This window comes from Antennarius striatus, chromosome 23 (genome assembly GCF_040054535.1).
Source record: "Antennarius striatus isolate MH-2024 chromosome 23, ASM4005453v1, whole genome shotgun sequence".
Lineage (NCBI taxonomy): Eukaryota > Metazoa > Chordata > Actinopteri > Lophiiformes > Antennariidae > Antennarius > Antennarius striatus.
In genome coordinates, this window is record NC_090798.1 from 6540001 (window position 1) to 6563090 (window position 23090).

General features: G+C 38.8%; 1 protein-coding gene across 4 annotated transcripts in view; it reads left to right on the forward strand.

The window, feature by feature from the left end:
• The window catches only part of sorcs2 (sortilin-related VPS10 domain containing receptor 2), a 267219-nt gene that overhangs the window by 207909 nt on the left and 36220 nt on the right, over nt 1–23090 (forward strand). For all 4 annotated transcript variants that reach the window (XM_068308719.1, XM_068308720.1, XM_068308721.1 and 1 more), the window contains exons 4-7: nt 9285–9449; nt 13947–14020; nt 17903–17967; nt 21209–21327. In XM_068308719.1, coding sequence (XP_068164820.1) covers nt 9285–9449; nt 13947–14020; nt 17903–17967; nt 21209–21327 — 423 coding nt within the window. The remainder of the gene's footprint in view (nt 1–9284; nt 9450–13946; nt 14021–17902; nt 17968–21208; nt 21328–23090) is intronic.

The window sequence follows — 23090 nt, forward strand, 5'->3', positions numbered from 1 at the left end:
GGAGAGTTTAGACTTGTCGTCTATAATGACCAGCCAGGGAGAGATACAGAGAAGCTCGGAGGAACCGGGAGAAGATATCTGAAGATAGAGAGATCAATGAGATCTCTATCTCATTGAGAAGCACAAAGCATGAGACATCTGAGGCAAACAAGACCAGAACGTCAACCTGGCAGATGACATATAAGGACATGGAGGAATAAATAAAGGAGGAAAGACAGGGAGGAGAAAGTGATTATAGGGCATTCTGTCTCCCTTAATGTAAATGAGCCTTGTATCTCAATTTGCAATGAAAAACATGCCTGCTATAAACCATCAAAATGTCCATGTATTAATTGTAACAGATAACATAATTTATTGTTATTTAATATGCAATTTATTTGACATTTTGATTACATCAACTGAATCAAAAGTCCACATATAAAATACCATTAAAATATCAAATCCAGTAATAGACTCCTTTGGGTGTGAACCTGTATGTCTACATCAGGTTCACACCCAAGTCCATGTCAATCACAACCTCTGTAAACAGTAACTCCCCCCACATTATGCAATCTTCTTCATGATATTTAAATGTCTAATATCTCATTCCAACACATTTCATCTAACTAAAATCCAATGCTTTAATTCAGTGATATCAGTTTATCTCTGTTTAATATTTCCATTATCAGGAAAGAGTCACAGTTCGGCAGACTTATGGTGTCCTTGGGTAAATTTCAGGTTTTCAAGTAGTTTCATGAATCCTTTGTAAAATACAGAGATACATGGATTGCATGTAAGTCCCTATACATAGACTAGAGGTGGAAAAATTTAGAACAGTGTGTTGTTCAATTCTATATTTAATAAAAACAAATCTAGATAAAATATATCTTGTGCTACTATGTGTGAATATTGGGTTTTCATTTTAAAAAAAAGTATACTGTTGTTTAACTTTGAAGGTTTTGGTTTCTTAAACATACTGATGTAATGGAGCCAATAGTCTTAGAATATGTTCTGAATGAATGATTACACCGTGTCATCGAAGCTAGCAGCGTGTGAGATCTGATAAATGTGATGTCATCTCTATATACTCTCTAATCCCGTAGAGGAAGTGACGTGTGCGCAGTCCCTGAGTTGACAAGGGGGGAGAGAGAGAGAGTCATAATATCACAGCACTTAGCATACAGACTCTCATCTTTATGATAATTGTAAATTAACACTAACCAGGAGAGTGACATTGCAGAGCAATGAGAGCTTCTCTTGACTGACTTCTGTTAATCAGAATACATCTGGTTTTTAGTGACACTTTTAAAAAGGTGCTTGAAATGTACTGTACGGTGAGCTGTTCTAGAATAGAGGATAAAACAAACGCTGCAGAAATGTGAGTACATCCAAGTCCATGTCAATCACATGTTTCCTTAAGGCGGCTTCAGATGGAGGTCATTGTTAGCGGACTACAGATCAGCACTGGAGACAATTCTATCCTACAAACACATAAAAATACACATCATCCTTTTGGTCTTGTCAGTCTCTGCATTTAAAAATGAAAATAGTGAGGTCATGGAAATGATTTATGTGAATACAGTGCACCCTCGCTACTCTTGGTTAATGTGTTCCAGGAACCACACATAAATAACGAATACCGCAATATAGCGACAAACTATTTATCTTATTATTTACACTAACTTAAACGTTAATGAACCCTCCCCAAACTGATACTAAACCACCTTCTATCTGTATTGTCTTTTCCCACACTCTTACAGACTGTTTAAAGCACTTTTGTGTCTCACGGAAGTCCCAGATTAATGGAACGTAGCGCACATTCGGATGCCATCAGCCAATAGAATGCGCATAGAGTATCATGTGACTGCCTACTAAAAATCCGTGATGAGGTGAAGTTTTTAGTGTTAATGCGCGAATGCACGAGTGTGCACTGTACACCAGAAAACTCAAAATTTTTGCCTCTTTTAAGAATAAACAAATTTCATTTACACCCAAAAATGAGAGTTATGAATTAAATGTCATTTGCGGGCCATGTGTTACTGTTGACTTGTGGATGTGTGCACATTACTTTATTCTTTGAAACTGAGCCGAGGTGTGGGATTTGTTGGGTCAACCACGTTTCACCTCCAGTGCAGTTTAATGCATCAGTTGGGTAGGAAGCTTCTATGTATAATTCACAAGGACGCCTCCAGCTAATGCATTTGCGCTGTAGCCAAGGTGGGTGAAAACACGCTCAAACCTCTCATATCTCACACATCGCAAGACGTCGTGTCGGCCATGTTCGCTTTCCTGATTTTAACCAGACGCATCAATTCTCACCTTGCCTTAGAAGACGTGTGAGCTGATGGTGAGCCCGCGCAATCCTGGCTCTGTGGTTGTTCATCCCACTGTTCTTTCAGGAAATCTTTATTTTATACTGATATTAATTCCTTGCTGTATTTACCATTATGAATGAATGTGCTTCAAGGATTATTTTAGTCCAGTAACCTTTGTCGACTGAAGATAAAGTCTTCTTTCAATGAAGATAGTGATGGCATTGAGCAATGTAAATGGGAAATTATCTTCCAATGAACAGTATTTTTACACTTTCATTATCTTCTTTTCTATATTAAATCCCAACAGGACAGAATTGAACGGAGATTTCTGACTATCTTTTCTGTAGTCTCCACTGCTCTGTTGTTCATTCTGTTGCCGTTGCATTGGAAGATTTCAAAATATTACATCTAACAAAACAAGGTTTACAGAGCGTGACACTAAACCTTTTGTTTTCCTTTATCCTTTAGTCTAACCTTTGGACTAAGCCGTTGGTGTCAAAAAGCACTGACTACAAACAGCCCAATAAAAGTCGGGATGACTAAGCACCATATCCTAAAACAACTTGTCATGCTGTCTGGTGGTGTCAACTGAGCTGCCATGTGTCTCTTCTCTCCTCAGTCTTAATTCCCAACAGACCACAGCTCAGTGAGCCACCATCACACGGGGGTCCTCTCTCCCAGTACAAACCAGAACCCAAGCAATTTACATATGTAATTGAGTGGAAAGCGATTGTGCTGAGAGCTTGTGTATATGTGTGTTTCTGTGTGTAAGCCCAGATGTCAATGGGAAAACAAATGTAATTATGATTTATTGTGACTGCAGTTCATGTGGCTTTTGTAAACTCAGAAATGATAAAACTTTCTACTCTGTCCTTCCCTCCCTTCTCTTCATTCATCTTTGTCCCAGCAACATGCTCCAGATTTTTCCATATGCATACAGACTGATGTCAACACTGTAATGATATTTTACATCCTGTTCTTACAGTTTGTTTAGACAAAAATTTAGGGAGTATATCATAGCAGTATCACGAAAACACATATTTTCACCAACAAACCAACTAACCAATTAACAGAAAAAGATGGGTGAAAAGATGAGAACAAAAAAAAAAAGAATAAATGAAATCAGATCGCACACTGCAGTCAATTTAATTAGCCAACCTGCAGTTCTTTTTGCTAAAGCTGAGTTTGTGTTGCGTTCCTCAACATGTTCCACAAAAATTCATGAAAAGTGCTATTAAAGAATAGTAACAATACTAATGGATTAGATTTATATAGCCTTTTTCTGGACACTCAAAGTCGCTTTTACATCGAATCCATTATTCATTCACTCCTCATTCATACTTGGTGATGGTAAGCTATATATGAGCCGCGGCTGCCAATCTGTGCATATGGACCCTCATACCACCACCCGAACAATCACACACATTCACACACCAACGAGTGCCTCACTCGCTGGTGTGTGAGTGACCCAAGCAGCCATTTTTAAAAACTCTCAAAGGCAATTTATTTGATGCTATTACACACCATCTATTCACTGTGCACAACTTAAACCTCTTTGATATCAGCAGATATCACCCTTGTGCACACATCATGTTCATCTTCTATACTTCCCTGGTGTGTTTAACATGATTACTCATTTGTAGATGTACCATGCTCAAGTTATCTCCCTTCTGAAGTCCAGAAGAGCTTTCTTGATCCACGTAAGCTCAACACACTTAAACTCTCAGATGCAAAGTCCTGACATGTGATGCAAACATAATGTACACAAGCAATCTTATCCTTCTACAGACCTGCATGTAGCACACACACACACACTTCTTCCCCATAAGCCATTCTAAATCTCTAAGTAAGATTGTGTAGTTTTACAGATCATAGGTCTGATACCCTCTGATGTGAGTCAACACAGCAGGACTTGTGTGTCTTTAGTGATCAGCTCCTTTCATCAGATTAACGTGAATCCAGAGATGCTCTGCAAAGCCACACTGGTGTTAAAGCCCAAAAGAGATTAGCTTGAGCTTAGTTTTGTTTCCATTAGTCCCCTCAATGCGCTGTGCCCCCGCCGTCTCCAGGGCAGACACAGGAAGTTTAGAGTCTGCTTTTATGTGCTGCACACAATAGGGGTACTGTGTTATTACTCAGAGGGAATCGTTACGGAGGAAGAATGAATCACAGTCTTTTAGCTGGGGAGGAACACAACTTGTTGCAACAGGACAAAAAAAAATAAAAAATTGCAGCGTGTGTCTGCCCTGCGTCTGTGCAGCAGCTTCCCTGAAAACTTCAGTGCAATTGGAAGTTAGTGAATCAAGATCAGTCTTAAAAGAACCTCAAATGCATAGAGTTTGACAAGAGTGCCACTTGTTGGCAAGTCCCGTTACTGCATGAAGAAACAAGCGGTCACTTCCAGATGTTCTTTTGCCATTGACTAGTGTCCACCTGTAACATTCAAAATGAGACAATTTCACCACAGGATATTGTTCTTTGACTCAAAGCTCAGAAATACAACCCATGACGGGGATTCACCAGCAGGCATTGGTTGGCTTTGAAAGGCGAATCTCCCACTTGGAATAGTTGGTTAATCAAGTGAAAGGAATTTCCATGTAATTTTAAATTCTATATATTGAGTAGTTTGGATTAATGAATCTTTGGAAATCTGTAAGAATCAAAGAGTCAATACAAGCGATGCATTCCAAACGAGTGCTGCACCAGTTACATAAATGCAAATCCATTATATTGTTGAGAGTTTTTTTATTCTCTACATGCAAATCCAGTAAAGAGCAAATAAATAAATACAGAGTTGCATGGATTCAACTGAATATTACAAATTTAATTTACTCCGCTAACGGTTGTGCTTCACAGCATATTTCTGCCACAAGTCCTTTCTGAACATAAGTTAAATATCACTCCGTTCTTTGGTTAAATGGGACACAAAACTCTGTGGTTCTGTTTAGGGAAATATCTGTGATGTTTGGATTCAAAAGGAACGAGAACCCGGGTGTTTGTTTGGATCACCTCAGGCTCCTTGTTTGTTCAAATGTTGCAGCAGCAAAGCGCCTTTAATCTGAGCTTGTATTTTATTATCTTTTTATTTTTACTTCCGTTACTTTTATATATTTGCATAATTGCTTAAATCAAAAAAAGTGAGTGCTTGCAGCTATTTCAGCAGGTCTTACTATCCAAAAAGGTTGCATTTTTACATATTCCACACATTTAAGCTGTATGAAAGAGATTATTTCCTTGAGGTGTCTCTTTTTCTGACTGTGCATTTTGTGTCAGTGTTTGGTGATGTGTGGACTGTGTGTGTTTATGTGTGAGTGTGTGTGTGTGTGTTTGTTTGTCTATGTCCAGAGGATGTCCAGCTGTCACAGCTAAACTAGGTTAAACTGAGTGATGTCCACTAAGTACAGACATCCAGACAGAGGCAGGCAGATTGATGGTCCTGTCCCACAGGGACATGAAGACCAACAGGAATGCTACTATTTAAACACGTTAGTAAAGCTCAGTTTCTGACAGTAGATATGTCATTTATCACTGCCGTCAGTGTGGAGGTCAAAAACACACAATTTCTTTTGAATATATTGATGTGAAATCTCTCAGATTTTAATCTCTCCTGGGGGATGAAAAAAGAAGCTCTTCTTGGCCGTCAACAGCAAACATTGTGGGCATGTCCCAGGTGTAAATGCAGACATGGCCTGTCAACATTCACATAATAAACAAAATGAAAATTCCAACATAAAAGAAATAGTTCAGTCCTCTCTCTTGCTCGTCTTATTCCATAGCTTCACCGCTGGTCCTTGTGGGTCTTCATCTGGCAGCCAAACAGACGCCTAGCTTTTAATTGACCGTGTTGCTCAGGGAAGTGTGTTCACAACAAGCAAGAGTTACATGGAAACACACAGCTCAAGTAGCGCAGCCAACAAGATGTGAGGTGCTGCTCTGGCTGCCTCACTGCAAGGCATGATGGGAATACTGACAAAGACTCTGCATGTGAGTGCGTGCGTGCGTGTGTGTGTTTAATGGTTTGTGTGTCTCACTGCAAACATTTGCATCTATTTAATATGACAAAGACATTCATTTCATGTGAGTGAGAATCTGACATCTGACGCTTTTATGACATTAATAGAGAGAAAGGAAGAGATTTACTACACGCACCTTCAAATTTCAGAGATGTAAGAGAACAGAATATAAGAGGAAAATAAGAAAATCAAACGTAACAAAAAAAGCATTAATTTCTAAAATTAAATGTTTTTAGTATGAAGTTTAAAATTTTAAGTAAAGTTTAAGTTTTGAGATAACTTATCCAGGTAATTTTTTTTTATTGTTTGTAACCAGTCAAAGACAAAGATTGTTATCGAGTCAATAAGCATAATTCTTCCCAACGTAGCCAAGACGCTGTTCATGTTAAAGAGGTGACATTCGAATCAAATGAGGAATTCAAAACTGGACAAATGTACAGCAGAGACAATTGAAATAACAGACGTATTACAAAGTATTTGAGCACATAGTCCGCGCTAAAGCAACAGTTTTAACTTAACATATAACTGACAAAATGTATGAACTAAAAGGCTTATACAACTGGTCCATCATGAGGTTACGCATTGATCCAACTTACACTTACATTAAACTATGATATTGCTTTTATGCATTCTGACTGTTTATTTTCCAGTTTGCACTCACCCTTTCAGCTGCAACCCTTTTGTTGTCAAAAGACCAAAGAGAGCATAAAACACACTTAAAGAAGTGGTTTAAAGTGATAGTTGTATATCTTCAGATGCACAAGTTCATGTAATAAGTGCTTCAACCAGTCTCTACTGTAGAATAATAACAACATACAAAAGTACAGCAAAATACTTTGATACGGCTTGAAGTCAACGGAGGGAAAAAGAAATAAATGAAGAAAACAGGAGAGGCCCAGCTCCACAGGGGATCGCCTCTAAGGATCTGTGATCCTCCATGAATAATAACATTTCCAGTACATTGATTGATCTGCACTGCTTTTAAATGTTTGATCTTTTACCTTGAACACAGGCTGCAACATAAGTTACCATTGTATTGTAGAAGACGTAAGAAGCGAGCCAGTGCCTTAAGCTGAGAATCCTTACCTTTGACACTACCTCATAAACTACAGGTTTCATACTGCAGGCCTCAGGTCTACAAATCTATAGGTGAACATGAAAGGAAAACACACTGATGTAATGTAGAGTGATATACTGCCTGATGGCATGCAACACTTGTGTCTAGTATTACAGTGACAACAAGAATTCTAAGCTAAAGCTATAACAACTATAAACCCAGTTTCCTTTATATCAGAAAAAAAAAAAAAAAATTAATATGGGTTGATATTTCATAGTGGTGTAAAACTCATGTCTTAACACAAGTTCAATCGGTTGACACAGAGGGAAGTTAGACCACTGTAAGTCTCTGACGGGTTAATGCAGATTTAAGCTATATATATATATATATATATATATATATATACGATACTATATAAAATTAATAACCTGTAAAATCATTGCAAAATAATATTTTATTGAAATTTTATACCTGTACAAAATTATAAATTAATAACAGAATATGTAATGAGTTATTAAAAAATGCTGAAGTATTGTTTATTATCAAATTATGCATTTAGTTGACCCAACACATGGAAGCAACCCTTCCTCACTCCGGAGAGATGAAGGAATGAAGTTCAGATAAATGAGATGAGTGCCACATGATATGATAAAAATGTGTATCTGTCCTGAGCAACAGAAATATATACATTTCCCCTTGAAGTCCAGACAGTGGTGGTGGTGGCTGATCACTCTGCTGTGACTGATGAGGCTAATTATGATGAGATAATTATGGATTTGGTGAACTGGCAAACACTGGCGAGGTGTATCTGGATACACAGCATTGAATGACTGGACAGCTGTAGCCAGCTGGTACTTTTCATCTGTGTGACATCACTTTTTTTTCTAGATGTGACTCCAAAATTTGAAGAGAAGGGCACAGATCTTATATACACAAATATTGGCACAAATTCGAGGCATTGCCGTATTTTTTATGTTCATTATAAGTTATTGTAAGAAGCTGACAGATAAAATGTTAATGTGGGACCTTTTAGGTTAAGTGATTCTTCACCCTGAGTTCAGACATAAGCACAAAATGATGATGCTTCCTCCTATCAGAAGGCTATTAACAGCATCCAGGCGGGTCAGAAGCACAATGGGTTTAGTTATTATTCTCTGCAGAGTTCTATATAGGTCAAGATTGCTTTTGCCTTCAAATAATAGTTTGAGAATAAAATGAAATAAATGGATGAGCACTTGTTTGCACATCCTGTCAGGATGCTGATTCACCTGCCTTCTTGTTTGTGTTCACACAAAGCAAGCAGAATTAATGTTTTAAATAATCAATACAAGCTGTACTTTCCTCTCCTGTCATAAACCATATGTGTTTCTGATGCTTTGCATCCATTAGCCCCAAACCCTGGTAACAGACTGGGGCAGATGTTCAAGGGGTTCACGTCTGTCAGAGAGTGGTTGAAGGAGCAGTTGTAAAGGTTACTGTAACAAACACTCTTTGTAAAGAGCAGGTGCAAAAACTGCAGTGATGATAACAAAGAACTAAAAACCCTGGTTGGACAGTTTCCCACCATGCTCCTGGCTCACTGCTTCCTCTTGATCACCACTATTTATAGCCTTACATCTGAGTGTCCAGGAAATTATTGTAATTGTGTAAAGCATCATTGTGCAGGTTCTGGTGCGCCCTTTATTTAATGTTTTTTCTTTATGAGCTATAAAGCTCATAAAGATAATCAATGCTTTGTGACCTTGCTCTGAGCAGCATAGTTCCAATGGCTCAGAGAAAGGTGTTAAATAAATATATAAGCTGTGCCAAGCATTGGGTTGGAAGTACAAATGGATTTTCAAGTTTGATATGAGAAGGAAAGCATTCCTCTTTCTTCCACAAGCTGCTGACTGATGACCCTCTGACCCGTCTCTCCTGCAGGTCGTGCTGGTGGGTTCATCCATAAATGAAAGGGATCAGATGCTGTTCATTAGCACCGATGAAGGTTCCTCCTTTCAGCGACAATCCATCTCCTTCAGTCCAGATTCGATCGTCTTCCACCCAAAGGAAGAAGACAAGCTCTTGGCTTACTGCAAAGATGGCAGGGTAAGTATCCTAATGCTGCAGAGACATGACAACCAACCTCGGTCTGTTTAGATGAGAGAAGGGAGAAAAAAGAGACAACAAAAATGTTCATCTGCTGCAGTGCAGCAGGGCGTAAAATTTAAATATTCGCACAAACCAGCAGAACACAAATGTCAGAGAACAACTTGATGTGTGATTTATCATTCAACAATGCAGCTGCAGGGTGAAGAGCGGTCGCATCCAAGTACACAAATAGCATTTCGTATCTAAAACATGTTGCAATCTCACTTTGCTCTTGTAAGAAGATACAGTATTTGAAATACTTTTGGTGGAAATGCAAACAAGATTGGATTCATATCCAAATAAATATACATTTTAAGGTCATTTCTATAAGGATGCTTAGATACTCAGTAAACAATTTGATTTCAGTCAGAGTCTACATCTTTAAATCATAGATGGGTAATGTAAAAGCTTTAAATTGAACTTCTTCCGACAGTAAATATTTTCTTTCACTTTTTCTTTGAGCCACTTCATAAGCTTTATTTTAGATGTCCCTTATGCACCACATTTTTACTTCTAAATTGTGGAAATCCCTGATATTTCTCTGATTGTTGTTTAAATAAATGTAATTAAATATTAAATAAATTGCTTGTCAGATTGTTGGTGGGTTTCCTCTTAAATGTAGGTGTGGATCCAGCTAAAGGTAAAAGATAAATTTTGATATATTTTTTCCCCCATATTTTTTATGTGGTTAGGGACTTCTTTTCTTTCCTTTTCAATGTTTGCTATAAAAGACATTTTGTCTTGTTTTATTTCTGAAGGAAATTGGGCATATTCAGTGAGTTTGTTTCTATGAGTGGGCAGGATTTGTTATGGATCCAAATAAAAAATTTGGAGCCATCAGAAATATTTTGCTGTTACAAATACAGTAGTCTTAAATTATGATTACATGGCAGTCATGGCATGTTGGATTAGGGAACTGTTGGCCTTGGCAGAGGTATGAATTTGCCATGTCTGTCAGTTTGATGGTTGGTTTGTTTGTCAGAAGGATTACTCAAAATCAAATGGACAGATTATATCAGATAAAATGCAGTCTTGGAAAAGAACCTATTAAATATTAGTGTTGATCCAATTGAGGGGAGGGATGCAGGATTTTCTTATAACTGTCCTTCACGTGAGAGATTTTTTTTTTCTCCTTCTTAAACAAAAGCTGTTAAATCCTTATCCCAAACTTTGTGGATAGCTGAAACATGTGCCAGGAGACCCAGACAGACACTGATCAGCCCTGGCAGACGCCGGCGTTCTGTTGAGAGCTGTTCTTGTTTTATTGACTTTTACTTATTGGTCTTAAACATTTTATTGCTTAGATGTGTTGTCCTGAGGAATGTCCTGCAAAGTGGGATTAGTGGATTAGTGGCAGTGTTGATCTTAAAGCTACTTTTCACTGTCACAAAACTGAATTTGTCTAGATTAGAAGGGTAAATAAATTATGCTACACCATTTACACAAGATGGTGATAGTCTCTGAGTGATTCTGACACCCAGCCGATCTTATGGGACTTTTGTTTTTACACTGAAGATACAGACAACTATAATAACCTGTCTTTCTGATAATATTAACACATTACGTCACTAACACCATTAAGGATTGTCTTTTCAATGTTTGCCCAGGATCATGTGTCTTTCACCCAGCTTATATTGGTTTGTAATGCAAGACACATTGGAAAATTGATTAAAGTAGTCTGGATTGATCATGGTTTGAGAATTCTTTTTTTATTATGCATTATATTTTGATTTGTAAAAAGATTAAGAGATTTTCACGTCTCTTTCGTTATGGGTTGTTGAGTAAAATGTTTAAATGGATTACGACAAGATATAAGAGACAAAAACAACGTAACCCTACACAGGTAAATGGGGTTCAATAAGTATTAAATAAAGGATTCTAACACAAATAAAGGATTTTAGCAAAATAACATGTTTTTAAAACCATCCAAGTCAATATAAAGTATTGAAACAGAATAACTAACACAAAGGATTATCCCAACAGAATTCTCAGGTGTTAATAAGTGGGATGTATGTACTGTCTTAAAACATTACATGCTGTACATCAAACTGTTTGCATAACTTGTTTAATGAGAGCTTCAAGCTTCTAGCACCAAAGAAGGTTGGTCATTTTGACACAGAAGTAAAGTCGCCGATTGCTTTTCATTTGTTCATGACAAAACAAATATTCTAATGCCCTTTGTCGTTTTAACCATGACAAAGTTTTCCTGTTCCACAAAATCCTACAAATCCCTTACAGACACATAGAAAAGATGCCATGCTTACATCATTATAATGACTAACGATCTTATTATAACAAGCAGACGCTGCATTTGTTTGGTAAGAAGCAATTAATGAGGAGCATTTTTGTTTTAATTCTCTTCTAGAGAGGACTGATGATGATAAAAATGTTTAATTTCTAACAAGTAATTATTTTAACAGTTGTGTGCTCATTTGTCTAACGTTCAACCATCTGTTATCACTAAGATCCAACCACTCTTACAGTTACTGATAAATTGTTGCTATAAAGCCTCTTGTTTGTTGCAACAACAAACAGTCCACCAAATTCGTTTTTTTTACTTCATTATGGTTGAAACATGAAGTTTTTACTACAAAAAATATTCTTGGACCATCAAAGCAAAACAGAAATTTAGTTTTTTCCTAAATAACTGAATAGGATTGTTTTTTTGGGGTTTTTTATTGTTTTATAGTCACGCCATTTTAAAAGGAAGTCTTTACTCTCGCATCTAAATTAAGCTATAGTTCACAGAGCTGATTACCTGACCTAGTAGATTATAACTAATTATAATTTTTGGGTGTTTCATTTTAAATATCTAATGATGATCTGATTATTTTTTTCTTTATTACAATATGCAGTTATTTACAATTATGTGCTGTTATGACCATCTATTCTCTTCTGTATTATTAGTATTTATGTGCTTGTTTGTGGTTTGTAGCTTTTGTAGAGTAGTTTCTTTTTTCCCATTCTTTTTTGCTCTTATAAATTTTTTTTCTAACTTCTTGTAGGGTTACAGGGTCACAGCTAGAGCCCACCCCGACTGCCTTGGGGCACTGGGGTGGGCTCACAATGGGCAAGTCACTGTTTAATGACAGGGCAACACAGAAAGACAATCAGCCATTCACAACTGACTGCAGTCAGTTTTTAGAGTCACCAGTGTAGTGTGGTGGGAGGACGCCAGAAAACTTGGTCCTCAAATGGTTTTGAACCCAAGACCCTCTGGCCGTGAGGCAACAGCAGCACCCACTGCTCCCCATTTGAGCTTGTTCCATTGTCATTTTAGAAATCCGTACATTTTTTTTCTTCTAGACGAGACATTTGTGATTGTCCATGGCTGCTTTTCCGCCTTGCGGTCTCGGGTCTGCTGGAGCCTATGTCAGCTGACCACAGGCGAGAGGCGGTGGTCAAGGGGTGCACTGACATGCCTCCATCTACCAGCTCACACTCCAGATTTTAGTCCATGCTGGTTTTGAACCGACCTCCAAGCCAAGTGTCAGTAACTCTAAAAAGATGAGTTCCCATACCAGGAGTCAAACCCGGGCCGCCAGGGTGAAAACCAGGAATCCTAACCGCTAGACCATTTGGGAATGAATGTCAATTTAAAAAAGAGACTTTCATTGTGTTTCCATAACATGAACCATCAATGAGGTCGAATTAAAAAAAAAAAAAAAATTAGATTCATTATTTATTGAATACAATCTTACTTTTTATTGATTTGTAGAGAATATGACTTTATTATTCCAAATGCAAGACTTGTCTGTACTCAGAATGAGGTCATCTCGCCTGCAATTGTAATGATTTACATGCATTTAAACACCAAATTAGATTTGAATTCAATCCTTGCAGGACAATTGCAGAATCCCTCAAACAGAACATAAAATAATTTGGTTGCAGAATGCGGGGAGGACATGTAAACGGACCTCTAACCAAGTCAGGAGTGACCTTGATGTTGATGACTCAGCAAATTAAGGATCAGAGCAGGGATGTTTGGGAGGTGGGTGACGACGTCACTGTTTAATCACACCGTTTGTGTTGGAGAGATGAATTTTGTGTGATGAAAGGCTTTTTTTCTGTTCCAATCTGCTTTACACATATCAGGTATAATTTGAGGGTAGGAATCAATAGACTTTCATTTTGGGTGCGATCAATGGTGTATAAGGCTTAGGCAACACACACACCACTGGAAGCACATTGCTCATAAAGGTCTAGGTACACACACTCAGATACTGAAGCTGGTGTGATTAATTATTAATTGGGCTTAGTCTTAAATTGGTGAACCATGAAATTCAGTAGCTTGATTAAATGAATTTTCTTTTTTCCAAAGAGACTCGATTTATCCTCTATTGTGTGTGTGATACAGCTGGTAATGAACTTGAGTTACAGTTGATATTTAATACTTCTGGCTTTGGTTGTACATTTTTCCATCTAATTTGTCTCCACTTTGACTTTTGTCTCCAGCTCTTTGCTTCCATCGACCTAGGACGCAGGTGGACTTTGCTTCAGGAACGGGTGACAAAGGACAGAGTCTTCTGGTCAGTTTAACTTTATTGTCTTGTGATTGGAGAGCTAAAGACTCCAAGATTCAGCTCTCAGTTCAAAGAGACTTCATCCATATAAAGTTTATAAAAGCAGCCCAGCAGTAGTTGTCTGCTGTCTGACAGGATTAAATCCATTTTGTTGCAGAGATTATACAAAAATCATCCTTATTCAATTTTCATATATTTTTAAACTGTCGTTTAAATTAAAAACTATGTATGTGTTTATTAATTTACCATTCATTAGTTCATTTTTTGTGCTGATCTAATTTTGTCAATGACACCCAAACAACACAATCCTATCCTCTGATGAAAATAAATCAGTTTTATACTGGTGCATGTAAACATATCCTAAAAACATGTGCTCCAGTTTTTGATGAAATATGAATTTAACTTTAATTTCAGCCATATCTTCTGCAGTTTATGTCGCAGAATCTTAATATAACATCTTTCAGGGTTTTTTTTTTTTTTTTTACCACCGCTCTCCTTCCACATCATCCCCTGTGTTCATTATCTATATCTCCCTGTTTATTTACTTGCATCCCTCTCCTGACTCTTCAATTTTATTTACCTCTTCCTCTTTTCTCACCTATCTTCTGGCTCCTCCCTGTCCAATTTGTTTTAATGTGAGATGATTCATCCAAGGTCAAGAAGGCTTTGCGAGCTCCAGTTACTTTCCTCATGCCGCTGTTGGCAAATGCACTGGTTCGCACATCCAGACACCTCTGATTTATTCTGCCAACTCTCACACACAAATCGTAGCCGCTCAGCGCTGTAACAGACAAAGTGGGGGAGAGAAAGAGGGAAGGCTAGAAAGGGTGAGAAATAGTCCATGCGTTTCTTCCTTCAGAATTAAGTTGCAATCTCCAGATACTCCTACCTGGACCTGAACCTATACTGTTACATGACTGTGATGAAGAGTGGTGGCTTCAATAGATAAAACAGCACTTCAAAGTCAGAGTGAAAGATCTTTTAGAGACTCTTAACTGCTGCATTTCTGAATGAAACACCCTCATGTTGTAAAATCAGGGTGTTTAGAATGTTTCAGTGCACTTTCATTTCAGGAGAATTTCAGTGGTGGTGACATAATTCCAGTTTGTAGCATTCAGGAATGTATTGAGAAAAAGGTTACAAAGTTCCCCTGTAAAAAAAAAAAGTGAATATGCAGACTAGTCAATGCATCCATCCTCTGTAAGTGTATGCGGTTGGAAGAGACAGTGTTACCTCAATGCTTGCTTTGGACTTAGCTTTGCCTGTGGCCCAACAGTCATAAAAGCAACAAGAGAACAGGGGTCTGGAAGCCAGCTCACATAAATCACATTGAAAACAACACATTAAAACCAATCTGCTGTTGGGGTGGTCTGGCCAAATGTGTTCCCGCAGTCCTTTTTTTTGTGATCCAGGGCTATAAAGCTTGTCCTTCTGGATGAAAAGAATCAGTGGTTTTTGAAATTGAGCAGGCATCTCACAGGATGACGACCGACAACAGGCACAAACATTTGAGGATAAGTGATAAAGATGAAATGTGAAAAGCAGAGGGACAATTGAAGGCAGTGAAACCAGAGCGTGGTGGAAATTGAATTCCTTCCCAAGAGGATCTTTTTGCAGCACATCACTCTCACCAATTCTTTTCTTCTAAATTAATTATCTTTTTTTGTGTGTATTGACGGTTATGATTTAGTAGGTGGATCCAAATCCAGACAGAGGTAAAAGGTTAAAGAGGATTTATTGAAAAGCAGCTGGGAGTGAAGACTGGAACAAGGGATATGAAGCGACTGAAGCACAGAGTAGAGTGTGGCATTGGCTGGTTGGGTGATGCAAGTAGTTGTTGATTGAGCTAGCAGGAGGCAAGTAGGAAGATAATTATGACCCTGAAGCACACAGCAAAAGAAAGCAATTAGCAAAGAGCCCAAAAATAACACAATGTAAAAAATAATTTGATGATAAACATAAGGAGTGGGCGGAAACATCCACCATTGTAGCTGAAACAACACTTTCAGATGGAGACAGATACACAAAGTAATTAATACTATACTTTATATGACAAAGGAAAGGAAGAAAATGCACCAAACCTAGGTCACACAAATGAAGACACAAACTCTGTTTATCTGTTTGAACACCAAATATATCACAAGTCTTTCCTATTCTGAAGGCCAAATCAAATGCAGCTAGAAAATATGACCTTCTTTTCAGAGGTTGTACCACCTCGCACCGCATCCTTTGAAGGATACAGCCACTCAAGTGAGGCTGAGCTACAGGCTGCTCTTATTTCTTATTGCTCTTGTGCATCACGGTTTCCTCTGTTCTCTGTCCTCCTGCCTGTGAACCCAGCAATAAACCTCACACGCCATCCGTAATTATGTGTTTTTTATACAGTTAATGCTAAGCAAAGCATATCGCTATTCTTTTATAGCAATGGGCAGATGATGCATCCATGCTACATGCCATATTTAAGTGATTTTGTTAAATGTCCCTTCTGTGCTCTCATCTCTCTACTCTACCTCCTCCTATCACAACTCAAGTGAGAGCAGGTGAGGAAAAGAATCAAGGTGACATGAAACGCTCATTCGTTCTATCATTCACAGAATGTGTCCTGCTTCTTTTTCCTCCTAGACTGTCTTCTTCTATGTCTCTGACCAAATAAGAAAGAAACCCCACACACTCTTACTGCGAGGAAGGTCTAACTGTGCAAAAATGTTAGTAGAAGGAATAAATTATGTATCGCCAAAGCAGAGTGTGCCTTCACTTCCAGTCTTAGACATTTGCATTTCAAGTGTGTAGCTGACACTCTTTTATCCAAATTACTCTTCATCGAGTGCAAAGGCAGAGGTCTAAAATCTTAGGGAAGGACACTTTAGTAGGACATTTGTGAGCCTTTTTCTTTCTCCTCCTATTTCCTTCATTATGGAACTGCTCAGTTTAGTGAGTCCAGTCACCCAACAGGGGCAGATCCTGTGTGTTGAAAGCAAACCTTTTGAGATAACTGCGAAATACGACAATTTGAATGTGTATTTCCCTCCAGCATATACATCACAGTACATGTTAGATTTTACTAAGGTAACAGTTTAAATAATGATATTAACCTGAAGACATTGGACATTGTTTCAGACATCTGGGCTTTGTGCTTTAGATTATGTTTATTGCCCTAAGATGGTGAAGGAGCTCAGTTTATATACATACTGTATATCTATATATATGAGGCCCCCAGAGGCCGGCTTTGGCTTTTTGTTCGGTTGATTGAGAACTTTCCCGACTCATTTTAATAGAACAGTAGGCAAACTGCTCCTTGAAGAGAACCTGAACCATAATCCATGAGAACCAGATCCTGGAGCACTTTATCCATCTTTGCTTCCTCCTTCGATGCCCTCCTAATTGCTCATAAAGTCTCTTTATAGGCAAACTAACAGGGTTTTAAATCTCCACTCTATCTTTACGAGTCTGGGGAAATTTTACAGACTGCACCAAGCAGTTCTAATCAGATGTACTGCTTGGTTTACTGCTCACTGACAGACACACAGAGCAAGGGAACAGTGGTGTGTGTGTCAGCTTGCTTCAGGGAAAGAACGAACGCAGGACAAAGTTTAGTTTAGGCATATAAGACAAGGTTGGCTGGATTTTAGTGTAGAAGATGAAAGATGTTTCCATCCACCAGGCCACACTACCTCCTGCTTGAACATTATTATGGGATGTAAATCCTGAAATTTTTCTGAACAAAATTCCTTTAACAATGAATTGAAAAATGTGACTGTTGACATTGATTATTTAAAAAATGCGTTGTTCACTATGTAATTGTGTCTTGGTGTTGTTTTTGTCTTCTGTCAAATATTTTGTCAGTGTTCAAAAATCTACTTATTTATGTCCTTTTCTTCTTTGTACCAGGTCAGTGTCTGGTGTGGATGTGGACCCTGATCTGGTTCATATGGAAATGCAAGATGCGAGTGGAGGTAGAGTGATATATTTATACTGTTATTCATGAGACTGTTGTGACTGTATGTTGTTTGACAAATCAATAAAGCAAAAGTTACTTGGACCTCACAAAGTACATTACTGGTCTTGATCCACTTTCAGCACCAAAGCTGATCAGCTTTGTGACGGCAGAATTTTTCATTCGCTCTAAACGGTCCACGACTTTGTCCCACTTCCTCCCATGGATGTAAAGTAACAAGGACTCTCTCTTTGTCAGCTGATCAGGTGTGAACCAGATCAAGGTTGACATCGACAGCTAAGAACTACTTTAATCAGAAATCAGGTCATAGACATAACGCTTTAATATTGAGGGCTGAGGGTGACTTTGCCAGAGTCTTGAAAACCTCTTGAAAACAGGAAGATGTTGGCTAAACATAAGACCTAAAAAGAACATTTGACACAGGATTTAGACTTTATCTAAGTGCATGCCAACAAAATCAGTGCTAATGACATCGTACCAGAACTCAGAAGTAATTAAAGGTAATTCATTATGCTACTCTTCAGTCATCAAAGCTGATTGGGGATCGGGTGTGTCACTCCTTAAAGAAGGGGTGAATGTACCCTGTCCTTATCGCGGCATCAGTAGTCTGCACATAGCCTGCACTATAAATGAAGCAATATAGGAGACGAGTGAGTGCCCTCTATGTTTAATGTAAAGATGGGTGGAGGGTGAGGTGGAGTGTCAATGCAGAATTCATAGATGAATTAAGGAGAGGTGTTGGGGGACATTCAGGACAAAACCTTGGAATCTTGATTTTCAATATAAGCTGAGTGACAGATGGACAGTTTAGTAGTTAGTGTCACATCAAAGGCTAGGAGGGTAATAGATGTGGTGCGTATTTAAGATTACGTGGGTTGATAATCAGTGTCAACTAATAGATTTCGATTTAGTTGGTGTCCTGGCCCATGAACCCCTACCCCTAATAATCCTGAGCTGGCAGTCAGGAAGTCACGACATGAAGGGTCTGCTTTTTCTCTTTGCAGTGCCACTCTTTATTTCAGCATAAAGCTCCTCACTGTTCGTGTCTTTTAACCCACACACAGTAAGACGCTGGCTGCAATGTGAAAGCTGTCAGCCTGAAACAATACTGTCTGTGTTTGTGGAGGGCGATCAGGAGAGGCTGTCTGCCTGGGCCAGCTGCCCAGGCGATGAGACTGCTTCTTGGGGCTAGACAGCGCCACATGGTGCCCCTCCTCTGTCTTTCTGTCTCCTTCCTTTTGGTCTTCTTGCGACCGTGCACATATAGATAAATAGCCAAGCTAGTTGGAGCGATCAGGCATGCCAAACCAATCTGTTCGTCATGTGCCCCTCTCATCACACATGGGATCTCCAAGGTTAAACGATGACATGCTACACAGAAGGACACACCGTCCCGGGAGCCTGCAGAGGCACAAACCCATGCCCAGTCCATGCTAGGGGAGTCGAGCCCAGGACTACTGGTTGACAAGAGGAACAGGACTCCAGAGAACCTGGTGGCGCATTGATAAATGAGCCATGTGTACAGGGATGCTGGCAAGGAGTGTGTGTGTGTATGTGTGTGTGTGTGTGTGTGTGTGCGTGCGTGCGTGCGTGCGTGCGTGCGTGCGTGCGTGCGCGCCGCTAGCTGCAGATGAACGTTTAACCTAAAGAAATTACTTTCTTCATTCATTCTTCATTCATATGATGCTTTGATTAAATGTTTAGGGTTTTCAATAAATCAGTTCATTTGTTAGGTCAGGCACCTCGAAAAAATACAATGGAACAACTAAACAGACAATGAGAGGGATTGAATCAATAATGTAAAGTGAACGGCATTGTGTTCTCTGAGTTAGGTTGTCATTTGAATACACTATACCGTATAAAGACAGCATTGGTTTGACAGCAGAGGCCTCTGGACTGGAAGGTTGTCATTAATAGGGTGCTGGCCTGATAAAAGCATGTTTATCAGTGAGTTTATTAAGTTGTAGCCAAGGCATATAGTAAAATAATATCAGAAGTCCCTCCAGTCTAGAGCAAATTTTTGGTCACCTGCAGAGCATAAAAACAAACTCCTTTCATTTTTTTTACATTTCACGTTAAAAGCACACATGTACTGATACGGTGTGTAACTAATCTGGGTATAATTGAAATCCACCTTGACACTGAATAAAATACCTTAAAATATCATCATTTACAGTATGTAGAAGTGATAGATTACTCAGTATAGATATAGATGAAGAGTGGGCTGAAGAGTGATCTATTTTTCTTTTTCCAAATTACATTGATTTCCGATGTCACCATGTTGGTCAATGCAGCAAAGAAGGCAAACTCTAATGATGAGCTTTGTTTTTACTGTGTGAACTAGAGTTCACAACATATTTACCCTCATATATTTTATAGTGGTATTTTCCTCACTGTTCCCTTTGGCTCTCACTTTTAGGTGTCTTGTGAGTAGGGTGTGAAGTTCATCATAAGGCCAAAATTCACATTTGAACGCAGGGTAAACCATTTGATTTTAGCACTCTATTAACAACAGTACCATCGACTGGTGCCTGAAATGTAAGCTTTACACAACCAACCAGTCCTTTATATCTCTAAAGTAAATATTAAATATGTAAATATTGAAGTCTAATCCCCTAAAGAGATTGACTGTGTCTGTATATGTAGTTGGAGTTTAAGGTACATGTGCAGTAACTGCAAATGAAGGCTGTCATACCAAACGCCGTCTTTGGTTGGACATGTCTGCTGCAGCAGCTCACTCCTGTACAAATGGCTTCACATGTGCAGGATGGTATGAGTGAGCGTTTTCTCTCTCGTCGACTTGTAACCTCTGGGAGAATAATGGCTGAATTTCAGCCGCTGATGTTGCTGATGCAGCATCTGGTTGAAATTCAATCCTGGGTAAGTGCTGCAACAGGCGCTAACATCTCAATGTGTCTCTATGAGGATAATTCCTCCAGGCTACTTGGATGCTAGAACATTTTTCTACAGGGATTCTGTCATATCTTATAGAGTTTGGGAAAGATGGCTCAATTTTCCTACTTTCTCTACGCTCATATTTTTCCTTTCCCTCCCTTTCTCCTCATTTTATCGGTTCGTCTGTATGTGGGTTTTATGATCCCAAATGTAGATCTAATGTAAATGAAATGTTCCTCTAATACTTACTTCATTTTTCTGTGTCCACATAGAGTAAGATAATTTACAACCCAGAATAATTGAACATTTCCCTCTGACTAACCTTGTCTTCTGTTCCTGTTTAGGTTACCTGTACGTCACGTGTCTCATCCAGAACTGTTCGGACAAAATGGTCACAGCTCAGTTTCTCGGAAAGATCGACCACAACTCTCTTCTGGTGCAGGATGACTACATATTCGTCAAGGTACGAGGAGGAGAAAAGGCCATTCATGGAAGAATGTAGAGATGTCTATAATGTCTATTTCATTAAGCAGCTGCTTGTAAAAAGAACTGCAATGTAGCCAATATGATATCCCCACCTATATACAGTGGTACCTCTACTTACGCAATTAATTGGTTCCGGAAGAAATTATGTAATTAGAAAATTACGTAAGTAGAGACACGTTCTCCATGCAAATGCCCTAATCCGTTCCAAACCCAGAAAAATTCTGACATAAATGTTTTATAAAGCATAAAAATGCATCAAAACATGTAACAAATACATGTTACGATTAGATTCTTACACAATAAATGAGAGTTGTGCATAACGTAAAAAACAAAGAATAGAGTAAAGAATAATAATGACGTCATTTACCTTTTAACAGCTGTCCTCATTGTTTTTTGCCCTCTTTGGTTCATACGCTCCGATCTCACGATGCCGAACAACAGAGTGAACTCCAGTCCTGCTTTTGAACTTCTCCAACCACCCACGCAATGCCTTAAACTCCTTAAACTTCCTTTTGTTTTAATAACGTATCGATTGGAGATTTTTGGCCATATTCTTTGGCGAGATCAACCAAACGCATCCCCTTCTCATGCTTTTCTATTATCTCTTGCTTTGTTTGTACGGACAAAAAAACTCTTTTCTTTGTTTTTTCTTTTCCTCTTTTCTCCGTCACTTTCTTGGGGTCCATAGTGAATACGTACTCAAAAAGTTATTATATTTGCGCAAAACTATCAGACTACCTCACGGGTCGAGTGTCGAATGCTGAGACACTCCATAAGCACCGTTCTAGCTCCACACAGAGGTGGAGTGGCATACCTCTTAGCCAATGGGATGCCAGGAAGATACGTGATAGGTAATAGCCAATGGCAGAGCAGCCATGAGAATGTTGCATTCAGGAACCTGTGGGAGATTCAAGTATCAGCTGATACTGTGTTTTTATTCGAGTATCAGCCGATACTGTTTTTACATTGCGTAAGTCGAAATTTCTTTCGTAAGTAGAGGTAATATTTTTCTGCTGATAAATTTCGTAAGTAGAAGATTTCGTAAGTAGAGACATTCGTAATTAGAGGTATCACTGTATTTGAATACGCTCACTTGAAAACCTCACGCTGTCACGCTTCCGGCGTCTTAGGGTTAGGGCTAGCAGCCTTATTCTCACTTACGGAGCCGTTTTGGCTTTGTCAAACATAGCAGTTTATATTCTTTGATTGTGACAGACCTCACGTTGTCGTGTGGGGAACCCTGAGGCTTTACTCTCCAGGACCAAACTCACAAAGCCGGCGTCTACCCGGACGATCAGACCATAACGCCAAAGCGGACTTCGTTTTCGCATTTGTCCGCCATCCCACATACACGGGCGTCACGGCTTCATCGGACACAGCGGTTTTGTTTTCTTGTGACAGCGAAGAAAAAAAAGAAGACAAACGAATTCTAATATTATTGTTTTATCGTGGAATTTTCCACAGGTTCCCGCTAGTGTGCGTGTGTGTGTGTGTGTGTGGGTGTGTGTATATATATATATATATATATATATATATATATATATATATATATATATACACTGTATATAGATATATAAAACCTGAACCCTAACACACACACACCCCCCCCGTGTTCTACCACAGTTCAGATGTCGTGTTATCCGTCAGTTTATCTGCAGTCGTGTTTGTGTTTGCACTGACAGTCGAGGATGCAGTCGTGGCTGCTGATAAACTCTGCTGTTCAGATAAAATACTGTACCA